This window comes from Geotrypetes seraphini, chromosome 7, assembly GCF_902459505.1.
Source record: "Geotrypetes seraphini chromosome 7, aGeoSer1.1, whole genome shotgun sequence".
NCBI lineage: Eukaryota > Metazoa > Chordata > Amphibia > Gymnophiona > Dermophiidae > Geotrypetes > Geotrypetes seraphini.
Window position 1 is genome coordinate 11470608 of NC_047090.1, and position 26345 is coordinate 11496952.

Sequence of the window (26345 nt, forward strand, 5' to 3'; positions counted from 1 at the left end):
CACAGAGGCGCGAGAAGTGCCGACGCCAGATTCATCTGGCTGAAGTTTCGACCATTGGCAGACTTAGTTCTCTTCTATTATTCCTCCAATTGACATTTGTTAATGGTGCATAATATTTAAAGCAAAATCCACTAAGAGAACCCATGATTCCATTACAAAGGAGGGAAGGACCGAGACGGAACTCTGCATATTAGTTTCCTGACCACCGACTTCCAGACAAATTCTTTCTGGAAATTAAGGACCTTTGATCACGTTTCTCAGTGGATTTTCACATGGTAAATTACTAATCCCCCCTTTTACTAAACCGTTATAGCAATTATTAGTGCAGGGGGGCTCTGTGCTGCTCCTGATGCTCTTAGAAATGTCAGTAACTGGTTAGTTAGAAACCAAAAGGAAAACATTGAAACACAGGCATTTAGAACAATAGGTGATAAGGTGGTAAATTTAAAGGATACGTGTAGAAAAAAAAAATCGGTTGCAAGAGCAAAGGGTCCAGATGGACTAGATAATTCTCTTACAAAGACCTTGCAAAGTAAACCAAAGCTTCCCTACAGCTCCCTCAAAACAAGGCATCCAAGACTCCAGGAGAAACATCAGGGCAAGAGAGCGAAAGACCGTGAATTATCACAGCTGTCAGATTTTCTTTCCCCAGATTACAGTTATAACGCAGAGGGGAAAAAAAAAAGATGTGAAGGTCTGGTTTGATCCAATCATCTAGTAAAAATGAAACCTTAATTTAATGGCACATCGTCTGTGTTCTCATCTTCAGCTAAGCTGTCTACATTTAAGGATTTGCTCTGGCAGAATGATGGACTAGTGGCTGTAGATCTTTCATGGTTTTTTTTTCCAGCTCTGGATGTGTGTCACTATAAATGGCTTATGGGAAGGGGGGAGACCTGTCTCTGCAGTTTTCTTTTCTTTGTATTGTAGGTGGTTTTCCCTGGGTGTTTTAAGTAAAAAAGTACTCTTCTTGGAGATAATGTTGGATTGTAGCCTTCCTGTTTGAAAAACATAACATAAGAAGTGCCTCTGCTGGGTCAGACCACAGCTCCATCGTGCCCAAAAGGTCCAGGACCTGTGTAGTAGTCTTCTATCTGTACCCCTCTAACCCCTTTTCCTTCAGAAATTTGAAGGAAAAGGGGATGGGAGTTATGCGGAGCAGTATTAGCAGAGATGATACTGGACGACATGGACATTCGACCAGACATGGTCAACTTCTACACCGACAGCAAAGTAGCCATTGGCTACATAAATGTCAGTAAGAGCTGAACGCATTTGGAAATCAATGCAACAAGAACGAGGGCATTAGGTGTCCACCAAACAAAACCGTAGGGTGCTCTTAACATCCCTTCAGATGCCGACAACATCGTTGGCAGAACCAGACCACACACTCCCACCTTTTGGAGAAACCAATTCAGAAGTCCATTCGAGGGTGGTCATCCACGACACTAGCACTGCTTCTGAAGACAAACCGAGGGCCCTATCAATTCAACCACTTCTCAAGGCGAAAAACATGGAGTAAAGCCACATTGGACACTCAGTCCATCAGACACTGGCACAGGCCCCGCAAAATCAGCAAGCTCTCTCAAGCAGAGACAGCCATCTTGATGTTGCACACATCAAGAAAGGGGAAAACATTTCCCAAACTAACTCTCTTTAAAAACTGAAGCCTTTCATTGATGACAATGGCCCTCCTCATCCATGCTGGATTGATAATAGTGAAAGAAGCTGCTTATTTTGCTTCCAAGGAGACATTGAGAGGGTAGAGAGTACGAAGTGAAAGGTTACCTGCTGGGAGAAGAAGTGACAACAACCCTTAACAGTCTCTGGGAACGCTAGACGTGCCATTCAGTCTAATTGACCTTTATTTAGTTTCAGGTACATCAGTGAAATGAGGAAGAACACGGCAGGAATTGTAAGAGAAAGGGACGACCATCTGGAGAGTGATAAGAAAAGAGCCAGCCTAGGCAGTCACTCAGCAGCAGTGATCCCAAGAGCAACAGAAACCGAAAAACTCTATCAATGAGCACTTTTACTTGCAGGAAGGGTGGGCAGTTCTCAAAGATTAATATTTAAAAGCAAAATACCTTGGGGGGAGGAGACATAAGCTGAAGGGTCACCTTTGCACAAGTCCTGGATGAGGCCTGGAAATGTTCAGTAGTCACCGAGGTGGTTTTGGCGGAGTACATACGAAAGATGCTTATTCTTTCTAGTCTATGAGGCTAGACGGGACACCTGGCAGGATATTAAGGGAAGCTCGGAGAAACCAGGTTCATTAATATACAAGGAGAGAGAGGCAAGAAACTTGCGTACCTCTTCCCTAGGAACCGGGAATGATGATTTGCGGAGTCAAATGTTGCGGTGTCTCTACACTGACTAAAGTGTGTTTGATTCAAAGCTTTAAGATGTGTTTTATTCATCTATCAATTTCTATGGGTAATTGTTATGGCTCTTCAGGGCTGGGGGTTGGTGAATGAACCTAGAGAAGACCTTAAACTGGGAAGAGAGATCTAATTTTTAAAAAGCACCAGAAGCTGGAGCCCATCCCCTTCCCCAGAACATTCTCCTTCACAAATCTCAATTCTTCCTCCCTGCCTCTTGGCTCCAGAATTTTGCACATCCTGGGTTTCAACTTTCTACCTAAATGTTTACCACCTCCCTCCCTTTCCTGTGCGACTGACAACTAGCTCCAGGCCAGCACCATCTCAAATTCCCACCTAGATAATGTGTGTTGTCTGGCCGTCTTTGCACCAGGCAGGCGAGTTACCAAAAAATCTTCACACTCACCAGCTATCTGCTTTCCTAATCGCCAACTACAACAGCTGTTCTAATTCTTTGCCTCTAAGAACCTGTCCCTGGAGATGCGTCTTTAGTAATGATTTATACACACATATTAACTGCTTCTTTTCAACGGAACACAAAACAGTTCAGATTAAGCAACAATAACATGACCATATTCTTGGGAGGATTTCTGCTGGAGGGTATGTGGAGAGATCATACGGGGGTGGGGTGGGGTGGGGGAAGGGTCTTGCACAGAAAGATTTTTGGGGAAAACATTCTAGGTCTGCAAAGGTGGTTCTCATCGATGAACTTAGTCTTTTGGTATGCATTGATTTATATATTTAGCTCAAACCTTGTTTTAGTTGCTGCTCAGGGTGAGGGTCCTTCAATGGTGGGTTATGTGACTTGGGATTTGAACTGGGCTCCCCTGATTGTCAGCCCACTGCACTGACCACTAGGCTACTCCTCTGCTCCAGTGTCCGTCACTATCCAAAGCAGATACTTAATGGGCTCAATGGACCACTGGTCTGATCCAATATGGCCTCTCTTATGTTCTTCTTTCAAAACTGGAAAGCAAATCAATAGACGTGACTTATTCTCTTTGCCCTTTGTAATGTCCACAATTAGGGTCCTGCATATTCATATCAGCATCTGTGGGGGCTCTAGTGCTCTCCCATCTTTCCAGTCACCTGGACAATGGTTTATTTTAAAGGCAGTCAAGTTAGGCCCATTCTACAAAGCACATTATGCTCCATTGAGGGTAACTGCATGCTAAAGCCTCCCTTTTGCCCAGTTGGTGCATGAGAGAAAAGTTATACTTAGATCACAGAGACACGAGAACGTGCACACACTAGGGTGCCCCAGGCCAGGGGAACGTGAAGGGGCACACACAAGAGCACACCAGGCCAGGGACACAAGAACATGCACACACTAGAACACCCCAGGCCCAGGCCCTCAATCCTATTACGTTAGTTGGTACCACTCTCCAAACAGTTACTTCCATCAAAATACTGGGGGTCATTTTTTGACCAGAAACCATCTTTTCATGAACACATTAGCAGCGTAGTCAAATCTACATTCTTCAAATTAAGACAAATCCATTCAGTATCTAAATGGCTGGAACCCAAATAATATATTAATCCACTTGCTGGTCATATCTAGAATTGACTACAGTAATGCCTTGTTCATAGGAATCCCTCTGAAAGAAATCAGACGGTTACAGCTCATTCAAAACGCCTCAATCAAACTTATATGGAAAGCAAAGAAATTCGATCACATTACCCCACTTCTTGAGAAGTCCCATTGGCTCCCGGTAGTACACCAAATAACATATAAGATCTGCTTATTAACTCTTAAATCAATACTTCATAAAACCCCAGCCTTTATTGTCTTAACACCCTATACTCCCGCCCGATCACTTAGATCTAACAACCAACACATGCTGGTCATCCCTTCTCTGAAATCTATTAATACCCCGAGGCAATTCATTTTCTCTGTCATTGCTCCGCAACTGTGGAATTCCCTCCCAATATATATATAAGGGAAGATCGTCTTATTGACAGATTTAAAAGCAAGTTGAAATACTTTCTTTTTAACGATGCTTTTAACTGCTAACTTTTTTTAGAACCTCGTGGCCATTTTAATTTTTACCAGACGTCATTTCCTCCCCTTTCGTGTTTGTCCTTATTCGTCTTCTTTATTGTCACATATTGTATTTCTTCCCCCATTCCCCTTTAGGGTTTGTTCGTGTCCATTGTTTGGTCTATGTTAATGATGTTGTCGCCCCGTATTGAGAATGTATTACATGTTTTTAGACTTGTTCATTGCTTTGTATTAAGATTAAGCGATTCATCAAATTTTAATAATACTTGAACGTGCATACACAAGAGCACGCCAGGCCAGGGACACAAGAACATGCACACACTAGCGTGACCCATGCCAGGGACACGTGAACATACTACTAGAGCATGCCAGGCCAGAGCAACACAAGCTGAGACAGACATGGGGGGAAGCCAATACTTCCCCTGGGATTGGCAGCATGGAATACTGACACTATTTGGGTTTCTGCCAGGTACTTGTGACCTGGACTGGCCACTGCAGAAACAAGATACTGGAATATATGGACCATTGGCCTGACCCAGTAGGGGTATTCTTATGTTCTTAAGAGAACACAGTAAGGCACGTCAGGCCAGACCCACAAGAACATGAACAGAGTACAGCACACCAAGAAGAAGATGCAAATGTGGCATGCAGGCTACAGTACACTAGGCCAAAAAGCACAGTTACTTACCGTAACAGGTGTTATCCAGGGACAGCAGGCAGATATTCTTGACTGATGGGTGACGGCACCGACGGAGCCCCGGTACGGACAATTTTAGAGTGATTGCACTCTAAGAACTTTAGAAAGTTCTAGCTCGGCCGCACCGCGCACGCGCGAGTGCCTTCCCGCCCGACAGAGGCGCGCGGTCCCTCAGTTAGTATAAGCCAGCTAAGAAGCCAACCCGGGGAGGTGGGTGGGACGCAAGAATATCTGCCTGCTGTCCCTGGATAACACCTGTTACGGTAAGTAACTGTGCTTTATCCCAGGACAAGCAGGCAGCATATTCTTGACTGATGGGTGACCTCCAAGCTAACAAAAAGAGGGATGGAGGGAAGGTTGGCCATTAAGAAAACAAATTTTGCAAAACAGATTGGCCGAAGTGTCCATCCCGTCTGGAGAAAGCATCCAGACAATAATGAGATGTAAAAGTGTGAACTGAGGACCAAGTAGCAGCCTTGCAGATTTCCTCAATAGGAGTGGAACGGAGGAAAGCTACAGAAGCTGCCATTGCTCTGACTCTATGGGCCGTGACAGAACCTTCCAGTGACAGTCCGGAGTGAGCATAACAGAATGAAATGCACGCTGCCAGCCAATTAGACAACGTACGTTTAGAAACGGGACGTCCCAATTTATTTGGATCAAAGGACAGAAAAAGTTGGGGAACTGATCTGTGGGGTTTCGTACGCTCTAGATAGTAAGCCAGAGCCCTTTTACAATCCAAAGTATGTAAAGCTTGTTCTCCAGAATGAGAATGAGGTTTTGGAAAGAAAACAGGTAGAACAATGGATTGGTTGAGATGGAATTCAGAGACAACCTTAGGGAGAAACTTTGGATGTGTACGCAAAACCACCTTGTCATGGTGAAAAACCGTAAAAGGTGGATCTGCGACCAATGCATGAAGCTCACTGACCCTCCTGGCAGAGGTGAGAGCAATAAGGAAAAGCACTTTCCAAGTGAGAAACTTGAAAGGAGAGGTAGCCAAAGGTTCAAATGGAGGCTTCATTAAGGCGGAAAGAACCACATTGAGATCCCAGATAATAGGAGGGGCTTTAAGAGGTGGTTTCACATTGAAAAGCCCTCGCATGAACCTGGACACCAGGGGATGAGCTGAGAGAAGTTTTCCATGGACTGGCTCATGAAAAGCTGCAATGGCACTGAGGTGGACTCTGATGGAAGAGGACTTAAGGCCAGAGTCAGACAAAGAAAGCAAATAATCCAACAATGTCTCCACTGCCAGAGAAGTTGGATCAAGATGATGAAGAAGACACCAGGAGGAAAATCTCGTCCACTTCTGATGGTAACATTGCAGAGTGGTTGGTTTCCTGGAGGCATTCAGAATGGAACGAACAGGCTGAGAAAGAAGAGTATCATGAGATGTCAGCCCGAGAGATACCAAGCTGTCAGGTGCAGAGACTGAAGGTTGGGATGTAGAAGGGTTTCCTGCTGTTGCGTAAGCAGAGAAGGAAACAGAGGAAGAAGAAAAGGTTCCCTGGAACTGAGTTGAAGTAGAAGGGAGAACCAATGTTGCCTGGGCCACCTCGGAGCAATCAGAATCATTGTGGCTCGTTCCCTCTTGAGCTTGAATAAGGTTCTCAACATTAGAGGCAGAGGAGGGAAGGCGTACAGGAACAGATTCGACCAGTCGAGGAGAAAAGCATCCGCTGCCAGACGGTGAGGAGAGTAAAGTCTGGAGCAGAATAGGGGCAGCTGGTGATTGTGAGGAGCTGCAAAGAGGTCTATCTGAGGAGTGCCCCATTGAGTGAAGATAGACTGCAGAGTTACAGGATCGAGTGTCCACTCGTGAGGCTGGAGAATTCTGCTGAGTTTGTCCGCTAAAGAATTCTGTGCTCCCTGAATGTAGATAGCTTTCAGGAAGAGATGGTGATCTATGGCCCAATTCCAGATCTTTTGGGCTTCTTGGCATAAAAGGCGAGAGCCTGTCCCACCCTGTTTGTTGATGTAGTACATCGCAACCTGATTGTCTGTGCACAACAGAAGGACCTGAGGAAAGAGAAGATGTTGGAAGGCCTTGAGGGCATAAAACATCGCTCTGAGTTCCAGGAAATTGATTTGATGCTTCTTTTCCTGGGCTGTCCAAAGACCTTGAGTCTGGAACTCGTTCAAGTGAGCTCCCCATGCATAAAGAGAGGCGTCGGTGGTGATGACCAGTTGATGAGGGGGCTGATGGAACAGAAGACCTCTGGATAGATTTGAGGATACCAACCACCATTGAAGAGACTGATGAAGAGATGATGTCACAGATATGTGTCGTGAGCAAGGATCCGTCGCTTGGGACCACTGAGTAGCAAGGGTCCATTGAGGAGTGCGCAGGTGAAGACGTGCGAGGGGCGTGACATGAACTGTAGATGCCATGTGCCCCAAAAGTACCATCATTTGCCTGGCTGAGATGGAAGGAAGTGAAAGCACCTGCTGACATAGAGACTGAAGGGTCTGAAGACGATTGGATGGTAGGAAAGCTCTCATGAGGAGTGTGTCCAGGATCGCTCCAATGAATTGAAGTCTCTGAGTGGGGATGAGATGAGATTTGGGTAGATTGATCTCGAACCCCAGAATTCGTAGAAACAAGATGGTTTGGTTGGTGGCCAGTAGAACTGCTTGAGCGGATGTGGCCTTGATTAACCAGTCGTCCAGGTAAGGAAAGACCTGGAGGTGGTGAGAGCGTAGAAAAGCCGCTACCACAATGAGACACTTGGTGAAGACCCTTGGAGAGGAGGCAAGGCCGAAGGGCAGCACCTTGTATTGGTAATGACAATGATTGATCATGAAACGGAGATACTGTCTTGAGGTTACATGGATCGGTATGTGAGTGTATGCCTCTTTGAGATCGAGGGAGCATAGCCAGTCGTTTTGATTGAGAAGAGGATAAAGGATGGCTAAAGAAAGCATCTTGAATTTTTCTTTTACCAGATGTTTGTTGAGATCGCGGAGATCCAAAATTGGTCTGAGATCTCCTGTTTTTTTGGGGACTAGAAAATAACGGGAGTAGAATCCCTGTCCTTTTTGATCTAGAGGAACTTCTTCTATAGCGTTTAGAAGAAGGAGGGATTGAACTTCCTGAATGAGGAGGGCAGATTGAGGACTGTTCAAAGCAGACTCTTTTGGCAGGTTTTGGGATGGAAGAGTCTGAAAGTTGAGAGAGTAGCCGTGGCGGATGATGTTGAGGACCCATTGGTCCGAAGTGATAACTTCCCACCGGCTGAGGAACAGAGAAAGTCGACCTCCTATAGGTTGAGGCAGGAGAGCAGGAATAGGAATACTGGCTATACTGTGGAGAATGAAGTCAAAAGGGCTGTGACTTCTGCTGAGGAGGTGGTTTCACAGGTTGCTGCTGTGGCTGCTGTCTGGGAGGCTGACGTTGTTGCTGCCTCTGACGCCTGGGTTGCTGAGCAGTGGTAGGTAATGGCCGAGCTGTGAAGCAGCGTTGATAGGCCGACTGCTGCCTATATGGTTTTGGGGGAGGAGGCTTCTTTTTATTTTTAAGCAGGGTATCCCAGCGTGTCTCATGAGCAGAGAGCTTTTGTGTGGTTGAGTCCATGGATTCCCCAAAGAGCTCATCCCCTAGGCAAGGGGCGTTGGCTAACCGATCCTGATGATTAACATCAAGGTCGGATACCCGAAGCCAGGCCAGGCGACGCATAGCTACCGACATTGCTGTCGCTCTGGAGGTAAGTTCAAAGGTGTCATATATGGATCTAACCATAAACTTACGTAATTGAAAAAGAGACGACAAGCAGGTATGAAAGGAGTGATGTTTTCGTGAAGGAAGGTACTTTTCGAAGGAAGCCATGGTGGTAAGGAGATGCTTCAAATAAAAAGAAAAATGAAAAGCATAATTGCTAGCTCTATTTGCTAACATAGCATTTTGGTAGAGCCTCTTACCAAATTTATCCATGGCTCTACCTTCTCTGCCAGGAGGTACCGATGCATATACACTGGCTCCTGAAGATTTTTTAAGGGTGGATTCGACAGTTAAGGATTCGTGTGGAAGTTGAGGTTTGTCGAACCCAGGAATGGGAATTACCTTATATAGAGAATCCAGTTTACGTGGGGCCCCTGGGACAGTTAAAGGAGTCTCTAAATTCTTATAGAAAGTCTCCCTCAAGATGTCATGAAGAGGGAGTTTCAAAAATTCCTTTGGAGGCTGGTCAAAATCAAGGGCATCCAAAAAAGCTTTGGACTTTTTGGATTCAGCCTCCAAAGGAATGGACAAGGAGTCACACATCTCTTTCAAAAAGCAGGAGAAAGAGGAAGTGACTTGTTTGGAGGATGGGTCAGGGACAGTTGAATCCTCCTCTTCTGAGGAACATTCGCCTTCAGAAAGAAAGGGTTCCTCTGAGTCTCCCCACAGATCAGGATCCCTGACATGGGGAGTATGGTCCCGAGACTCAGGTGTCGATGATTGTAAGTGTCGGGTTTTGTGTAACGACTTACCCGACCTCATCGATATCGAGTCAGGAGATGTTATTGGTCGCACCGGTGCCGAAGTCTGCACCGATTGATGGTGAGCTCTCGGCTCCGGTGCAAGAACTGGCATCGATACCGATGAGATTAGTTGAAGCGGTACCGAAATAGTGGAAGCAGGTAACACAGGCTGTTCCACGATCGGTACCGGTAGCTCGGTGCGGACCGGCACCGGAAGGTTCGGAGCCAGGATAGCAGGAAGGAGCTGTTTCAATTGGTCCTTAAGTTGCACCTGAAGGATGGCCGTGATGCGGTCATCAAGGGATGGCACCGGTACCGCCTTTTTCTTCTGCGGTACCTGCGGTGCCGTTCGACGCCCCGGAGATGAGGAGCCCGATGTCGAGGGACTCACCTCTATAGGGGCGGAACGCTTCCGCTGGCGTCTCACAGTCGGCAGGATTGGGCTCACTGCACTCGAGACCGGAGGACGCTCCAGCGGGGAAGGCTTCTTAGCCGGCTTACCTGACTGGTGAGACGCCGGTGCGGAATCACGCGGCGTCGAAGAAGAGGGTGCCGACTGAATCGGTGCCGAAGCTGGAGTCGATGGAACGGGGTCGGACATCTCGGCACCGAACAATAATCGCTGCTGGATTTGGCGATTTTTTAATGTCCGTTTTTTTAGAGTGGCACAGCGGGTGCAAGTAGAGGCCTGATGCTCAGGACCCAAACACTGTAAACACCAGTTGTGTGGGTCCGTGAGAGATATAGGCCGAGCACACCGCTGGCACTTTTTAAAACCCGGTTGAGGGGGCATGAAAGGAAAAACGGCTTCAGCCAAATCGAAAGCCGAGGCTTCGATGGTGGCAGAAGGCCCCGCCGGGGAAAGATTAAATTAAAGAAAAAATGAAGGGTTTTTTTTTTTTTTTTTTACAAAAAAGAAAAAAGAAAAGAAATAAGATGAAATAATCAACAGTTTACGCGAGCGGGAAGGCAAAGAGAAAAAAGTTTCAACAGCCGTTGAAAACGCGTCTTCTTAGCTCCGCGGAAACTAAGAAACTGAGGGACCGCGCGCCTCTGTCGGGCGGGAAGGCACTCGCGCGTGCGCGGTGCGGCCGAGCTAGAACTTTCTAAAGTTCTTAGAGTGCAATCACTCTAAAATTGTCCGTACCGGGGCTCCGTCGGTGCCGTCACCCATCAGTCAAGAATATGCTGCCTGCTTGTCCTGGGATAACTTTGTTTAGGCGATTAATCACATTTTTAATAAAATTTGATAACACATTGCAGACTAGGGTCAGGGACCCCAAAACAGCATCAAAGGCCAGACACATCAGCCCAGGGGGGGGGCTAAGAAGAAGTACATTACACAGTAGGCGACAGCAGGCCAGAAGATCAAGGAAGACAAGGCACCAGAGGCTCAGAAGCGTACACACCACACCAGGATTTTATACACTCAGCACAGCAGATGAGACTCCGCTACCTTTAGGTCTCTGTTTGGAAGATGATCGGAAGAAATAAATGGTATCTGCTCCTAAGACAAATGGGGCAAGAAGTCTAGTTCACATCCATCCATCGTGCTCACTAAATTTAAGAAGAATTCCTCCAGAACGGACCAATAACTGTCTGAAGGCAAAGGAGAAGTATCAACAAATTTACCTCCCTTTTACAAAATGGTACTGGCCTTGTCAGTCACAGCTCCGACACTCCTAGAATTCCTATGAGCATCGGAGCTGTTAGTACTGCGGCCAGCACTAAATAATGTGCTGGGGGGGAGGGGAGGGGTTAATCTATTATGAAAAGTAACATAAGAGCAAAATATCACCAGGGTGGTTCCGGTGCATCCTCCTCTTACCAAACCACGTCAACAAGGATCCGCTTTTCTGCGATTCATGCAAATGAAAAAATATTTCACAGGAACTCCGAGACACTAGTCCAGAGAGATGATGCACTTGGGGCTGGATTCTGTCGGCAGCCACTTTAAAGGTGTCAATCACGTGACAGCGACGGGTACAGAATTGCACCTCCAGCAAAGGCAGGTGCTGGAAATGGAGGCCAAGGTTTACCAGTCCTTCATTTCTAGCGCCCACCTCTGACGTGAATTACGCTGCCTAATGCGACTTGTAGTGTCGGCCACACCCACCGTGGCGTTTGACGGCCTAAAGCACCTACAGAGGAGCAATTCCAGCGCTGATTTTTTTTAGGTGACAGTTTGCACCTTGAAACAGCATTTTTTTTACAAGCTCGGATGCCTAAACAAACAAAAATCAATGCCTGTTAGAGAATCCAGGCCTAATTTCAAATAAAAACTATATTTACCATAAATAACAACAATGCAATATATTAACCGATCTGAATTACACATAGAGCATAAAAGTTAAATATAGTAACAATAATAAAAGTATATAATTTGAATCAGCTGCTGATAAAACACTAATCAAAGCTCTGACGTAAAGTGCAGATAAAAGCTTTTAAGAGCTCAGGGTTATGGAATGTGCTGGACTTTGCCTCTTTTCTCTCTACAGACGAACCATTGCAGAAAGCTTTCCGACTGGGCAGGGCATTAGCAGAAGACAGACTTACCATAAAGAGTCTTTGCACTGGTTTTGTCACTTAAGCCTTTCTCCAACGGAGCAGACGGTGAAGATCCATAACCACTGGGGGTGGGGGGGGGAAAGAAAGGAGTTCTTTTATTCTCGTACATTTGCACCTCATAAAACACATCAGGCTGCTGGTAAAGGCAATGCTTGGATATTTTTCTGCCGTGCTGTTCATTATCCATGATTCAGTGATCAGCAGGGAGGACATTTCTTGGTAATTCATGTCCTAGTGGGTGGAATTTATTGGGCTCTAGGAAAAGCCCCTATCATTGTCTTGTAATTATTTTTATCAAGTATCCAAATCCTTAGATCAGGCTCTGGGCAGATTCTGCCCTATACTGTCACCCTCATTTCCCGCCAAGTCTTGCTGCCCCCCCCCCCACCCCCCGGGCCAGGAAACTCTTAACTTAGTTGTGATATTGTGTTATAAAATCTATTTTGTGGGGAAGGTGCCCTTCACTGCTACTCCTACTATTTATCAGTTCATACGCAGCGCAGTTTATTTAACAAGTAATAGACAATTCCTGCTCAGAAGAGCTTACAATCTAATTTGGAAAGACAGGACATGTAGGAGTTGGGGATGGATAAAGGTAATTTTATGGTGACTGGGAGTTAGGATTTGAAAGCGGCCTCAAAAAAGTGAGCTTTTAGCTTGGATTTGAAGACTGCAAGAGATGGAGCCAGACGTAATGACCCAGGCAGTCTGTTCCAGGCATTCAGTGCGGTAAGATTAAAGGGATTTGCCTAATGAACGATGTTCACAGGGGAGATACTGAGGAGCAGCAGGGTGAATGAACTTGTATTCGGAAATGGATGGGAAGCCAGTGAAACCACTTGAGGAGAGGGGGCAACGTGAGCATGGCGGCTCTGGAGGAATATAAGTCATGCAGCTGAACTGGGGAGAGAGGTGATTGAGCGGAAGACCTGAGAGAAGCAAGTTGCAGTCATCTAAGCGAGAGGTGATGAGAGAGTGGACAAGGGTTTTGGTAATATTATACAGGAAGAAGCGGCACATTTTAGCAATTTGTTGGATCTGAGCGGAGAAGGAAAGAGAGGAGTCAAAGACCCCAAGGTTACAAGCTGACGAGACAGGGAGGAGGTGTTATCCGCAGAAGCAGAGAACAGCAGGAGGGGAGAGGTGAGTTAAAATGGAAAGAAAAGGAGTTCGGTTTTAGCCTTATTCAGTTATAGAAGAGAATGAGACATCCAAGCCGCAATGTCGGACAGATAGGCTGAGACTTGGGCCTGGATTCCTGTAGAGATATCTGGTGTGAAGAGGTAGACCTGGGAGTCATCAGCCAAGGGAGAGTCCCATGACAGAGTCTTGAGGTACACTGATTGGCAAGGGGACAGCAGTGGAGGTGTATCCACCATGGCATACACTGAAAGTGCAATGGGAGAGATAGGAAGAAAACCAGGAGAGAACAGAACCCCCAAATCCCAGCGAGAACAGGTTATCGAGGAGTAGGTGGTGATCAACAATATCGAAAGGAGCAGATAGATTGAGAAGGATGAGGGTAGAGTACAGGCCTTTAGATCTGGCCAGGAACAGGTCATTAGAGACTTTAGTAAGGGCAGTTTCCATGGAATGGAGCGGGCGAAAGCCTGATTGAAGTGGGTCAAGGCAGTCCAGGCAATGGCAGTGGACAGCACATTCAAGTATCTTGGATAAGAAGGGAAGGAGGGAGATGAGGTGATAGTTGGAGAGGGACATGGGGTCTAGGTAGGTTTTTTTTGAGAAGAGGTGTAACTACAGCACATTTGAAGACATCAGGAACAGTTGCAGTGGAGAGTGGTAGGTTGAGGATATGGCAGATAGGAGGGATGACAGTGGGAGAGAAAGTGCAGAGTAGGTGGATGGGATTCAGATCAAAGGAGCAGGTAATGGGTTTGGAGGAGGAGAGAAGATGTGCAGGTTCCTCTTCAGTGATTTCAGAAAAGAAGGAAAAGATGGCAGGAGTTGAGGGAAGGTTGGCAGAAGGGACAGATGGAAGGGAGATTGGGGGAGGGGAAGAGTGACCTAGTTGTAGAAGAAGTCAGCCATAGTCTGGGGAGAAAGTGAAGGAGGGGGACCAGAGATTAGAGCACTTAGTGTAGCAAAGGGTTAGAGTTAAGAGAATTAGTTAAATGGGCATAGTGTTCTTGTTTGGCAAGCAAAAGGGCAGACCGGAAGGATGTCAGCAGGAATTTGAAGTGTATGAAGACAGCATTGGTGCGGGATTTAAGCCAAAGACATTCAGCAGATTGGGCACAGGAGCACAAGTAGTGGATGTTGGAGGTCAGCCAGGGCTGGGGTTTGGTGCACCTTACAGGATGTGAAATGGGAGGATCGAGGGTATCTAGTGTGGAGGAGAGAATGGTGTTATAGGAGAGAATGGCTTCATAGTAGTTGAAGGGAGGGATAAAACAGTGGTGGAGAGGATGCCAGAGTTAATAGCCTGAAGGTTCCTAAATGGATTGGTCATGACTGGCTGGGTCTTGGTGGGGAGCGTGATGAGTTGTGAATGTTAACAGATGAAGGCCAGAGAGAGGAAGAGTTGAGGTGCTGAATTTGGTGGTAGAGCAATTGGAGGAGAAGACAAGGTCGAGGCTTTGGCCTTTCTGGTGTGTAGGGATGGTGGAGCCCAGCTGGAGATTGTATGAGGATTTTATGTTGTTTCTATTATGTGTAATTTAGGTCAACGTGTTGGAATCATTATCCCTTTATTCAGAAGAGAAAGGCAAGATTGGCTTTGGTAAGAATTTGGAATGAGAACTTAGGACTCCTTATGATGAAACTGAATACAGTGGTGCCTCACACAACGAACTTAATTCGTTCCAGGAGCAAGTTTGTTATGCGAAAAGTTCGTTATGTGAAACGCGTTTTCCCATAACAATACATGTTAAAAAAAATAATTCGTTCTGCAGCATAAAATATGCTAAGATGACATAAAAAAAGATAAATTTGTCAAAATGGTGAAAATGGTGGTCTTGCTGAGGCCAAACTCTTTGACGAGGTCACACTGTTTTACCCCACATTCACTCCTTCTAATTATTTCCCGTTTCATTTCAACAGAAATCACCTTCCTGCTTTTTTTAGAAGCCATGATATATAAAAAATATTGAGTTTATCTTAAAAGGACGACTGTATACAGTGAGAGAGGGCAGTTAAGCGCAGTGACTAACGACTGCCTGCAGTGCCTGCGCGGAAGGATGCAATACATCGGCAGCTCGGGCGACTTCGTTGTGTGAAACGAAGTTCGTTGTGTGAAACGAAGTTCGTTGTGTGAAGTTCGTTGTGTGAAACGAAGTTCGTTGTGTGAATCAAGACATGAAGTTCGTTGTGTGCAGCGTTCGTTGTGCGAGGCGTTCGTTATGCGAGGCACCACTGTATAAGGTTCATGTTACCAAGCTTTGACGTTTCCTACTCCTTCTAGCTCACGTGAGGCCGATGGGCCAAAGGTAGCTCACTATTGAGTTTTATGTGGCCCATGAGACCATAGGAAGAATATACACAAAACATTATTAACCAGAGTTTTGGCATTTCACCAATATTTTCAGACTAGCTACTTTGGAAGTTTGTTTCCATCGTTATTGATTGATTTATCATGTAGGGCACGTGACTGTTTAGGATTCTAGATCAACTTTAATCCACCGCCGAAAACAGTACAGTTCATGCCAACGGTGGATTAACGTTGATCTAGAATCCTGAGCAGTCACATGCCCTACTTGGTTTGTTTTCTGCTGGATGGTACTCGGGACCACGTTTCTCCTTTTTTTGGTTCACTTATTTATCACAGAGGGTATAAACAGAGCTCTGTGCATTTCCCAGTTCTGCCTGTTAGGTATACGTTGCCTTGTCTGTATAAAGTCTGCCCACCCCTATTCTAGCGGGACGTAGAACTCTCCAGGTCGGATGGTTAACGGATGAGGATTCTATCAGCAAAAGAGGGAGTTTAATGACAAACGAACAGGCCACGTTCACATCTGAATTGCGGGTTTGCAGCGAAGCAGTCCCTTCAACGCATCTTGAAACAGTGGGATAATGAACAACAAGGGACTTGTCTGAAATTATAAGTAAACAAATGGTTATCCTTTCTTGGGTTGCGCAAGTCCATCTAAGAAAGTCTGTGAGAGTCTGGTTAAACAGTAATTTTGACTGAATTTTGACAAACAAAGTCAATAAAACTTTTGTTTACACTAGAGAATGACACGGGGACAAAATTTGTCCCCATCCCCTCAGGAACTCAATTTTCCCGTCCCACAAGTTTTGTCTCTGTCCCGTTCCTGGAAGCTCTCCCTTAACCACACAAGCCGCAAATACTTACGATTTTAAAGTGTTTGAGGCTTGTGCAGTTGAGGATGGAGCTTAGGCATTGGTGGAATGAGGCATTATGACATCACAATCTGAGCTCTAGAATGTTGCTACTTAGGATTTTAAAGTTTTTGAGGCTTGTGCAGATGAGGACGGAGCTTAGGCATTGGTGGAATGAGGCATTATGACATCACAATCTGAGCTCTAGAATGTTGCTACTTAGGATTTTAAAGAGTTTGAGGCTTGCGCAGATGAGGACGGAGCTTAGGCATTGGTGGAATGAGGCATTATGACATCACAATCTGAGCTCTAGAATGTTGCTACTTAGGATTTTAAAGTTTTTGAGGCTTGTGCAGATGAGGACGGAGCTTAGGCATTGGTGGAATGAGGCATTATGACATCACAATCTGAGCTCTAGAATGTTGCTACTTAGGATTTTAAAGAGTTTGAGGCTTGCGCAGATGAGGACGGAGCTTAGGCATTGGTGGAATGAGGCATTATGACATCACAATCTGAGCTCTAGAATGTTGCTACTTAGGATTTTCAAGTGTTTGAGGCTTGTGCAGGTGAGGACGGAGCTTAAGCATTGGTGGAATGAGGCATTATGACATCACAATCTGAGCTCTAGAATGTTGCTACTTAGGATTTTAAAGTTTTTGAGGCTTGTGCAGATGAGGACAGAGCTTGCAGGAATGGGGCAGGGGCAGGAAAAGATCTTGCTGGGACGGGAAAATGAGTTCCCGCGGGAAGGGGGGGGGGGGAAAATTGGTCCCCGTGTCATTCTCTAGGTTATTATTTAACAAATTTCTCAACCGCCTATTACTAGGCAGCTTAGAAACAGCAACATTCATAAAGTAAGTAAAAACATACAAAAAAACAGAATTGATCCAGTCAGTAAACATTTCAAATCCCTCCAAAAGAACAATTTATCCACAGTATTCTGCTAAATAGCAATCCAGGCCCAGAGAAAAGAAGAATCATCAATGCTTCTATAAAAAGTGTTCTGAATATCACTGAGAGCTCTTTGTCCACAGAGTTACTCTGATGATGCAGAAAGCAGAAGCTCTCATATAAAGCAGTTTGCTTAAAACCAGACACGTCTCTTACTTTATTGGAGAAGAGAAATTTCCAAAGTTTCCAGGATGCGAAATGTGGCCATTCATTCTTGTTTCCAGTATGATATCCTAAAACACAAGAACACAACATCCATCAGATCAAACATCGACCAGGGTAGCTGTGATTTTCAGGACAGGATTCCATTTGGGTTCCATCATTTTTCTTATTATTTATTGAATTTCAAGGTTTATTCACCATACAACTAGTATTTGAATAAAGAAATAAGAATTATTCCATATAGGTAATAATTAAGACTATTTAGTCCACCATAAACAGATCCAAGATGGAAGGGAGATGAGAATGACTCAGTCTAGCCAGCTGAGACAAATATAATGATATTCTGAACCAATAACACTGGGAGATTAATAACAAAATCTTAAAGGAAGAAACCAAGGAGCATTCAGAGAACATCTGAAAGAAAGAAAAGAGTGATAGAGCTTCTCTGGTGGTGCAGATGGCCACATGGACTCAACGAGCAACCAATGAAACCTACTCAATCACATTTTAAACAAATCAATAATTGACCCCTCTTAGGAGGGAGATGAAGAAAGCACTGGATGAGGAGGAGAGAGCAATTGGCAGGAAGGAGAGAAACCTTAGCACTGGGAAGGGGAGAGGAGCGTACAAGAACAAGTTTGTCTTGGGAGCCCAAAATAAATACTTGTCATTACTACACGTATTACACCATTGAACTTCCTCAGAAAAACTCACAGGCTTCCCACCTCAAATCATAAGTAAATTTTAAGTGGCAGAATATACATTTGAAGGCCAAATGTGAAAAAAAGTTAGAGCACATTATCTATTACAAAAATACCCCCTCAATGGCTTTTTTTACCCAGCTTTGTCAATTTATTCAAAAGAATGGAGGGTTGACTGTCAAATTCAAAGAGTAGGTCTGTCTGTCTCCGAGATCACAGCCCAAAAGGTTATCTAGCAAACCAGGTAACACAGTTCTGCCCACTCTTAAACCCACTGTTATCCTCATGTTTGTAGCAGATGGGTCACAAAACATTCAACATCTTAGCCAGATGAAAAAGCCCCAATAGTTGGTCTCAATGGGCGACATTAATACAGGACTGGGAGGCCCGTGTTGCCACCCGTTGGGATTAGCCTTGGGGTGGGGGGTCAGGAATAAAGTCCCGGATGGAAGAAGTCACAAGTGGGGGTCGGCTTCCTGCCCTGACTATTCAAACTGATTGGCCAGGGGGGGAGGGGTTAAAAGCTGGGACCTCTGAGGCTCAGGGTTTTCCTGTTCCTCAGAGGTGATTTTGCTGCGTCATTGCTTTCTGGATCAGGATGGCAGAGGCGGCAGACAGAGTGTTCTCGGACGAGGCCCCCTTACAGGTTTCCTTGCAGGCTGGAGGTTCTTTCGATGAAGACCCAGCGTCGGATCAGGTGAGTGAGATGGATCCCAATGCTGGGTTGCGGCCATTGCAGAAAAGGCCCTCAAATATAGTGGCCTTGTCTGCCCTGGTGGCTGTGTGTGCCGATTCCGTTGAGCATCGGTGGAAGAAGAGCGGGTCCTTGCAGGGGGGGTGGGGGGGACCCAATCAGCCGAGCTGCGTTCTGCGAAGGCCACGGTACTGGAAGAGCCTGTGGCGGTGGACTCTCCTCAACTTTCTCTTGAGCATCAGGGAATTGTCCCTGGGTTTGGCTCAGGTTGCTGCCGGTGTTCCTGGGCTGATGATGGGGGAGGTTTGTGAAGGGGCAGACTCCTTTGGCAGCATGGTGGGAGGGGCTTTGGACATGGTAGGGTATCCCTCTTCTTCTAGGTTTGGACAGGTCTTAGCACCCTATGAGTTTTGGCCTTATTGGGAGTGGGTGCCTGGTCGGAGACCTGCCTTATGGCCTCCCTTCCCCCCCCTTCTTAGCTGCCGGACTGGCTGCTTCTGGGGGGCAGGCTGGTGCTGTTGGGTGGGGCCAGAGTCCTGTTGTTTCCAGATTAGGGGTGTTGGGTCATTTGCTGGGGTTGTCTGCACTGCCTTCAGATTCTGTCACTGCTCCTCTTTTCTTTCTTTCCAGGACATGGGTGCAAGACCTGCGGAGGCTGTAAGATCGGTGGCTGCTGAACACCTTTGGGAGACACAGTGGACAGCAAATCCAGTCTACAGACGGTGGACAAGGTGGCAGTTGAGCATAGTGTCACTGGAGTGGCAGGACTGGGTGGTGTTGCTGGTTCTGGAAATGGGGCAAAGAAGGATTCTGTTACAGCTAAGAAAAAGTGAAAGGGTACATGTAGGAGCAGGCCACATGCTTCCTTCTTTGGCAGCAGGACCTGCAGTAGTTCAAGGGGATTCTCAGGACCTTGGGGAGGACAGTCCAGGGGTGTTCCGGCCCTGACGGAGTTGTGGGAGAAGGTTCCCAAGAAGATGCAGCATAAGGTTAGAAGGAGGGTTTGCATAGACATTTTTCGGCTGATAGAAGGTGGGGGTCAGGCTAAGAACGAGGGTACTCGGGCACATCCTTCTCAATTGGATCTGGTCGTTCTTGCGGCTGGCTAGCATTTGGGGTGGGACTCATCAGCGAGACTACAGTATGCTGACTCGGTTTTGGTGTTTTGGCTCAACTATGAGGAGGCTTTCCGGGATAAAATGGAGGAGAACTTGCACCTGTCCTGAGGCACTCTGGACATTCATTTATGGCCAACGCACAAGACGTCTAAAGCAGGTGGGATTCCAGCAGGGTCTGCTGTTCGACCGAGTGTTGCAGGGTTGGCCTCCGTGCATTCCTTTCGGGCTTCTCCGGCGCAGGGGTGGGAACGGGCATGTGCTGGAAATTCAATCCCTTCCCCGACTGCAAGTAAGGCAGTTTGGCCTTACTCTTAACAGCTTCTACATATTCCTCCCCTTTACCTCAAAAATGTCTTAGCCACCCCTTGTGTTACTTGTTCATTTCTCTGTCCAGTACAGATTACTTTACGCTTCCCATTTTAATATCTGCCTATCCCTGGGTCTTTTCCCCACTCATACTTTCAAGCACTAACTCAACCCTCTTCCCAAATTTCACAAATCCAACACCGAGTCCTCAGGTTTCCCAATCCCTACATACATGTCACATGACTTCCATTTGGAGACAACCAGCAGAGATTGAGTACCGCTTCCATTCTGAAAAATCAGCCCTAGGGTACAAGAAACCAGCAACGCAAAAGCTTGGATACAGATCAGTTTGGAAACATTTCATTCAGTGGACAGGACCTTATTCATTTCCCAAAGGCTGGATGGCTAGAAACTGAACAGTGCCGACGCCAAATACCTGCTGTTAGGCTGAGATAAAGGTTAAAAGCAACAGTAGCAGTGACTCGAGGCCAATTCAATAGCTCTGACGACATATACGTCTCTTAAGAAGAATGGGGGACAGTCGCACCTGCTGGATTCATTGTAAGCAAACTGAGGCTCCGTAAGAGAAATGCTGCTCATCCAAAATTTTTCATTTCTAAATATGATTTTTCAGCATAAATGGCTACAGAAAAGTAACATGAGAGTCACAAAATAGGTTCATAGACAGTAACGCGGAAGACAAAGGCGTGTGCCGACAACTGAGCGCAAGACGGAGGCGCGCGCCGAAGAAAAAGACTGTTTTTAGGGGCTGCGACGGGGGGTTTTGTTGGGGGAGTCCCCCCACTTTACTTAATACAGATCGCAGCGGCGTTGTGGGGGGTTTGGGGGGCTGTAACCCATCACATTTTAGTGAAAACGTAACTTTTTCCCTAAAAACAGGGAAAAAGTTAAGTTTTCAGTAAAATGTGGGGGGGTTACAACCCCCCAAACCCTCCACAACGCGGCGCAATCTGTATAAAGTAAAGTGGGGGAGTTCCCCCCCCCCCACACCCCCCGTCGTAGCCCCTAAAAACAGTCTTTTTCTTCGGTGCGCGCCTCCACGCTGCGCTCAGTTGTCTGCTCGCGCCTTTGTCCCGGCGCGCTTTTGACCTGACACCACAAAATAGAAAAGGATCCAGCCAGGACACAAAACAAATTCCTCTCTTAACCCTTTCAGGACCAAGGGACATATTTGTCCCATAACTTTAAAATCCTATCAATTTTGATTGGGATAGTCTACAGTTCTAAATTTGATATGTACGGATTCCATATGATACTGCCTTTATGTAAACAAACTGGTTCCGACATTCATTCATTAGCGTCGTTGCCAGATTGACGAGAAGATTCACTTGCCACACTGTCCATAAGCCAGAAGTGTGATTTTTTAAATAAAAATAATGATATTTCACAAAAAAAATCAATTTTTTGGCATCTGCAAGCTCTTTTTACCATAAAAATGTCGTCAAAACCACAAAAATTGGCCTACGATCCTTATGGTCCTGAAAGGGTTAAAGGAGGGAAAAAAAACTCCATCATGAAAATCTCACTTGGGAGATTAACAAAATCCAAACAGATAAAATAAATTACTACTTTTGCCTCTGGTTCTCCTTATGGATGCATTTATTTGTTGAATCTGTTTCTATCCCGTTCTCCCCAAAGAGCTCAGAACGATAATATAAAGAAATAATGCAAAAAAACAAAGGAAATACGGCGATACTTTTTTTATTGGACTAACTCAATGGATTTAATGATGAGCTTTCGAAGGTGACCCTTCAGAAATAAGCAAATGCTGACAAATATCAGAATAGATAAGGAAAACATTTGGGGGATAGGAAGAGGGAGGGGTGGCTGGGTGGGCAGAGCAGCTTTAAATGGCTTTAAAGTGGGAAAGAAAGCCCAGATCTCGGTGAAGTCCTATTTGGTAGGTGTCAAAATGCTTCATCATGATTTCAAAGGTTTTACCTTCTTGGATTACCTTAAAGTTCCCTTTTAGTACATAATATATAGATAACAGATTCGAATTTGCCACAGTTACGGTTCAAGGTTTTTCCTACCTAATATTGTGGTTCTTTTCCTGTTCACCAGGAATCCCACTCCTCTATTAGAAACATAAAAAGATGACGGCAGATAAGGGCTATAGCCCATCAAGTCTGCCCACACTGTTGACCCACCCTTTTAAGTCTACTGACCCCCTTGATTATTGAATCATTGGAACAGACTCCCACTGCAGGTGATTGAGGCCAGCAGCGTGACGGATTTTAAGAGAAAATGGGATACTCACGTGGGATCTTTAAGGGAGTGAATTCAGGGGGGCAGATACTTGGAATGGGCAGACTTGGTGGGCTATAGCCCTTTTCTGCCACCATTTTCTATGTTTCTAGGGTAGACGTTCTAAGTGCTTTTAGGGTGTAAACATCCGACATTTGATGCAGGACCACCAAATCATGCTGCAAAGATTATAAAATAGCTTTTCGATGGTAAAGTTGCCACCAATTGGAACACTTCCTACCCAGCTTTATGCATAATCGGAACTCTGTCTGGGGGTTCTGCAGTTTCGAGAACATTTGAAGACAATTCTTTTTGATCCCCAGCAAATTATATCACTGAAACCCGTATTTGGAATTTGTTATTATGTGGTTTTACCGTGTATGTTTCTATTGTAAGCTGCAGAATTGGTGGATGTAGCGGGTAATACATTTTTTAGATAAATAAACAATGCCGCTGTATTAGTTTAAGAACTAAGGGAGCAACAGTCACTGCAGTCCAAGAATCTTTAGTTCCGATACGATGTAGCAACTGCCCTGGTATTACTCTTCAATCAGTCTGTGCTTGCAGTGGTCAATGCTGAGGGCAGGGAGCTAAGAACCAGGGTGGCAGCCAGGGGTCAGATCCCACCGCCACTCCTCCGTCATTTAACCCTCGGGAGAATGTTTACTGTCCCTGAATATAACTAGCTGTGAAAAACGGAATTCAGTCTAAAACCTGTGCTTGGACCCTTGTTTGAACTGTGAACTTTAGATAACCATTAACCTACAGAATCCTGAATTTCTTACTTCCCGTCTCTACGACTCTGCATACTTCTCGAACCACGTGGGTTATGCTAATGTGTAACCCTTCTTCATGGCTCCAGTTGCTGTATTAAGGCTGAAACAGAGACGAGCTCCCAAATATCTTTATGGCTGGTAATAATTTGTTTACCTGAAATTATCACGTGCTACACCTGTGATCGCTGCATTTCCTTGAGCGTTTCTGCTAGCATGATCACACCTCTACCACAGGAAGTCTTCCACAATGAAAAAGATCCTTAAAAGAGAAAAAAAAAACCCACAGATACGTATCAGTCTAGTCCACAAGCCAAAAGTACATTTCACTTCCTCTCCAAGCAATGTACTCTAGGACCTGTAGCCCAGGAAAGAACATAAGAATTGTGGTCCATCATGCCCAGCAGTCCGCTCACGCAGCGGCCCTCTGGTCCATCATGGAAAGAAATATGATCATGTGACTCCATATCTGATAGAATCTCATTGGCTACCCATTAATCAAAGAATAACATATAAAATAGCATTATTAGTTTTCAAAACAATAACTACAAATGAACCTCAGTTTATTGATCGTCTACTAATCCCTCACGTTTCAAATCGTCTTCTTCGATCTAACACCCAAGAGCTACTCATGGTCCCTTCATTAAAAATAATAGGAACTAGGCGTCACGATATTTTTTCAGTCAAGGCCCCGCTTATTTGGAATACTCTCCCTTTATATATTAGAAATATCAAAGACCTCACTTTATTTAAAACCAATCTAAAAACATTTCTTTTTAAAGCTTCTTTTAATCTTTAAAGAGGAATTTTTTCCTCGATAATTTAAAATAATCAAAATGTGAAAAGGTTTTACTTTACTTATACCCCAACCCCAGTGTTCTATCCTACCCTTTCTAGTTTTCTTCTCTTCCCTGCGGGGAAACAACAATTTTGTAACTTTTATCCCCTTATGTTTTTTCCAATTATTCCAGTATTGTCTGTATTGTCAGTTTGTAATGACCATGTTTTTTATTTTTAAGTTAATAATATTTTTAAGCTATATAATATTTTTAACTGTTTTTATCCCAAAATTTACTGTTATGTTATTCGCTTAGAATTATTAAGCGAACCATTAAATATAAATAAACTTGAAACTTGAAACTAAGACCAGTGCTCTAACCGAGACTAGTCCTATCAGCGTATGTCCTATGACGTCAGGGGATGTCTCTATATTTCAGTGAGTAGATCAACGCAGCGGCCATTCTTTAGTAGCCGCTGAACACTACAGACAGGAGCATTTAATGATCTAGGTATGTCTGGGAGAGATAGTCTGGCTTAGTAATAAGATTTACTGAATTATATTCATAGATTTTATATTGCATGTTTTTGTGTTTTCCCTAGACCCCATGCCTTGACAAAGATAGGCGAAACGCGTCGGCAGGGGAGCGATAATTGCTGACCGCTAGAGAAAGCAATGCAGTATATTTAATAGAACAAGAAAAAAATGAAAAAATGAAAAAAAGAAGTTAAAAAGAAACAAAAGGAAAAAGCTAAGTGATTATCATACATATATAATAATCAATCTAAATGACAATATAATAATCAATCTAAATGACAATTCATTAAGTCATAGGGGATGAATGAAGATTTTAAGAATCTTTTGAAGTTTGTCTTCAAAGGTCTTACTGACACCCCACGAAACAGTACATTTGCTTACCACTGAAAAATAGTGTATGTAACTTGTTCAGCAGGAACTTGTCTAAGTAGGAACAAAAATGATTTGTTTATTTGGATTTCTATCCCATGCTCAGAACAGGTTACAAGCTTACATACATAATAAAATATAGCAGGGTAACATAAAACAATAGGAAAATACATAGGGGAGCATGGCAATGCTTACTAGGATATGACCGGACAAGGCCTCACGCAGCACGGGGCGGTGATGTTATGAGTTTGGTATGACAACGGTAACTAATAGAGCTTGAGAGTACTTTATAGTACCTGACAGTGGTACAAAGATTCGTACACACTGCCCCATCACAATTGAAACCTCTGTGCTTCATCTGAATCGAGACGATGGCACAGGAAAGAAAAAGATGACGGGCCAAATGGTCAGGGATAATTTCTCTCTTTTTTTGCTATTGCTGGGGCTCGACCGCAGAAGGATCATTCTGGGCCTTTCTCCTTTTTAAAGCAGTAGGACAGAAACATTTACGTAATTCAGCGGGGAGTTATAATGGAAATCATCATTAAGAGGCAAATTTCTGAAAGCTCTCGTCCATTAGGAAGCATCGAGAGAAATCCTGACCGTGCTGCGCTGTTTGCCCTGCAAGGCTCGCTGGGAATTTATAGGACCTGTTGTGTTTCTATGTAAATCCTAAGTGGTGGACATTATGTTGAAATATATTTATTAAGATTTTCCAAAAAAAGTGCAAACAAGAAATCACACAGCCATGCAACATAGTCACAAGCCAAACGCCATCCACCCCCCTCCTAAGTGGTGGACATTAAAACATAAAACTGGGCAAAACACGTCAAAGGAACAAATCAAAGTGGAAATGTCCAATCAGAAAGGTGCACAAAAAAGTGTCTTTCAACTCATCTGAGTGATCCAAAATCTTTATTCATCCAAAGTAACTCAATGACCCGACATGTACATGTTTCGGCCTCCCGGCCTGCATCAGGAGTCTTCAGAAGAAAAATTAGATTGTTTCAGTCCTTGCTTTCTGTGGGGAATCCTGGCTTCTGTCCTCTGAATCCTGGCTAGCACAGGTCTGCTTCTCTCCAAGGATTCAGGGATCCTGTAAGCTTGTGGACTTCTTCTGAAGACTCCTGATGCAGGCCGGGAGGCCGAAACATGTACATGTCGGGTCATTGAGTTACTTTGGATGAATAAAGATTTTGGATCAATCAGATGAGTTGAAAGACACTTTTTTGTGCACCTTTCTGATTGGACATTTCCACTTTGATTTGTTCCTTTGT

General features: G+C 44.8%; 1 protein-coding gene across 3 annotated transcripts in view; it reads right to left on the reverse strand.

Annotated features, from left to right (window-relative positions):
• Positions 1 to 26345, reverse strand: part of EPS8 (epidermal growth factor receptor pathway substrate 8) — a 127233-nt gene that overhangs the window by 70662 nt on the left and 30226 nt on the right. For all 3 annotated transcript variants that reach the window (XM_033952129.1, XM_033952130.1, XM_033952128.1), the window contains exons 2-4: positions 23542 to 23646; positions 17519 to 17595; positions 12101 to 12174 (exon numbers count right to left, since the gene is read on the reverse strand). In XM_033952129.1, the coding sequence (XP_033808020.1) occupies positions 12101 to 12174; positions 17519 to 17574 (130 nt within the window). In that variant the 5' untranslated portion in view covers positions 17575 to 17595; positions 23542 to 23646. The remainder of the gene's footprint in view (positions 1 to 12100; positions 12175 to 17518; positions 17596 to 23541; positions 23647 to 26345) is intronic.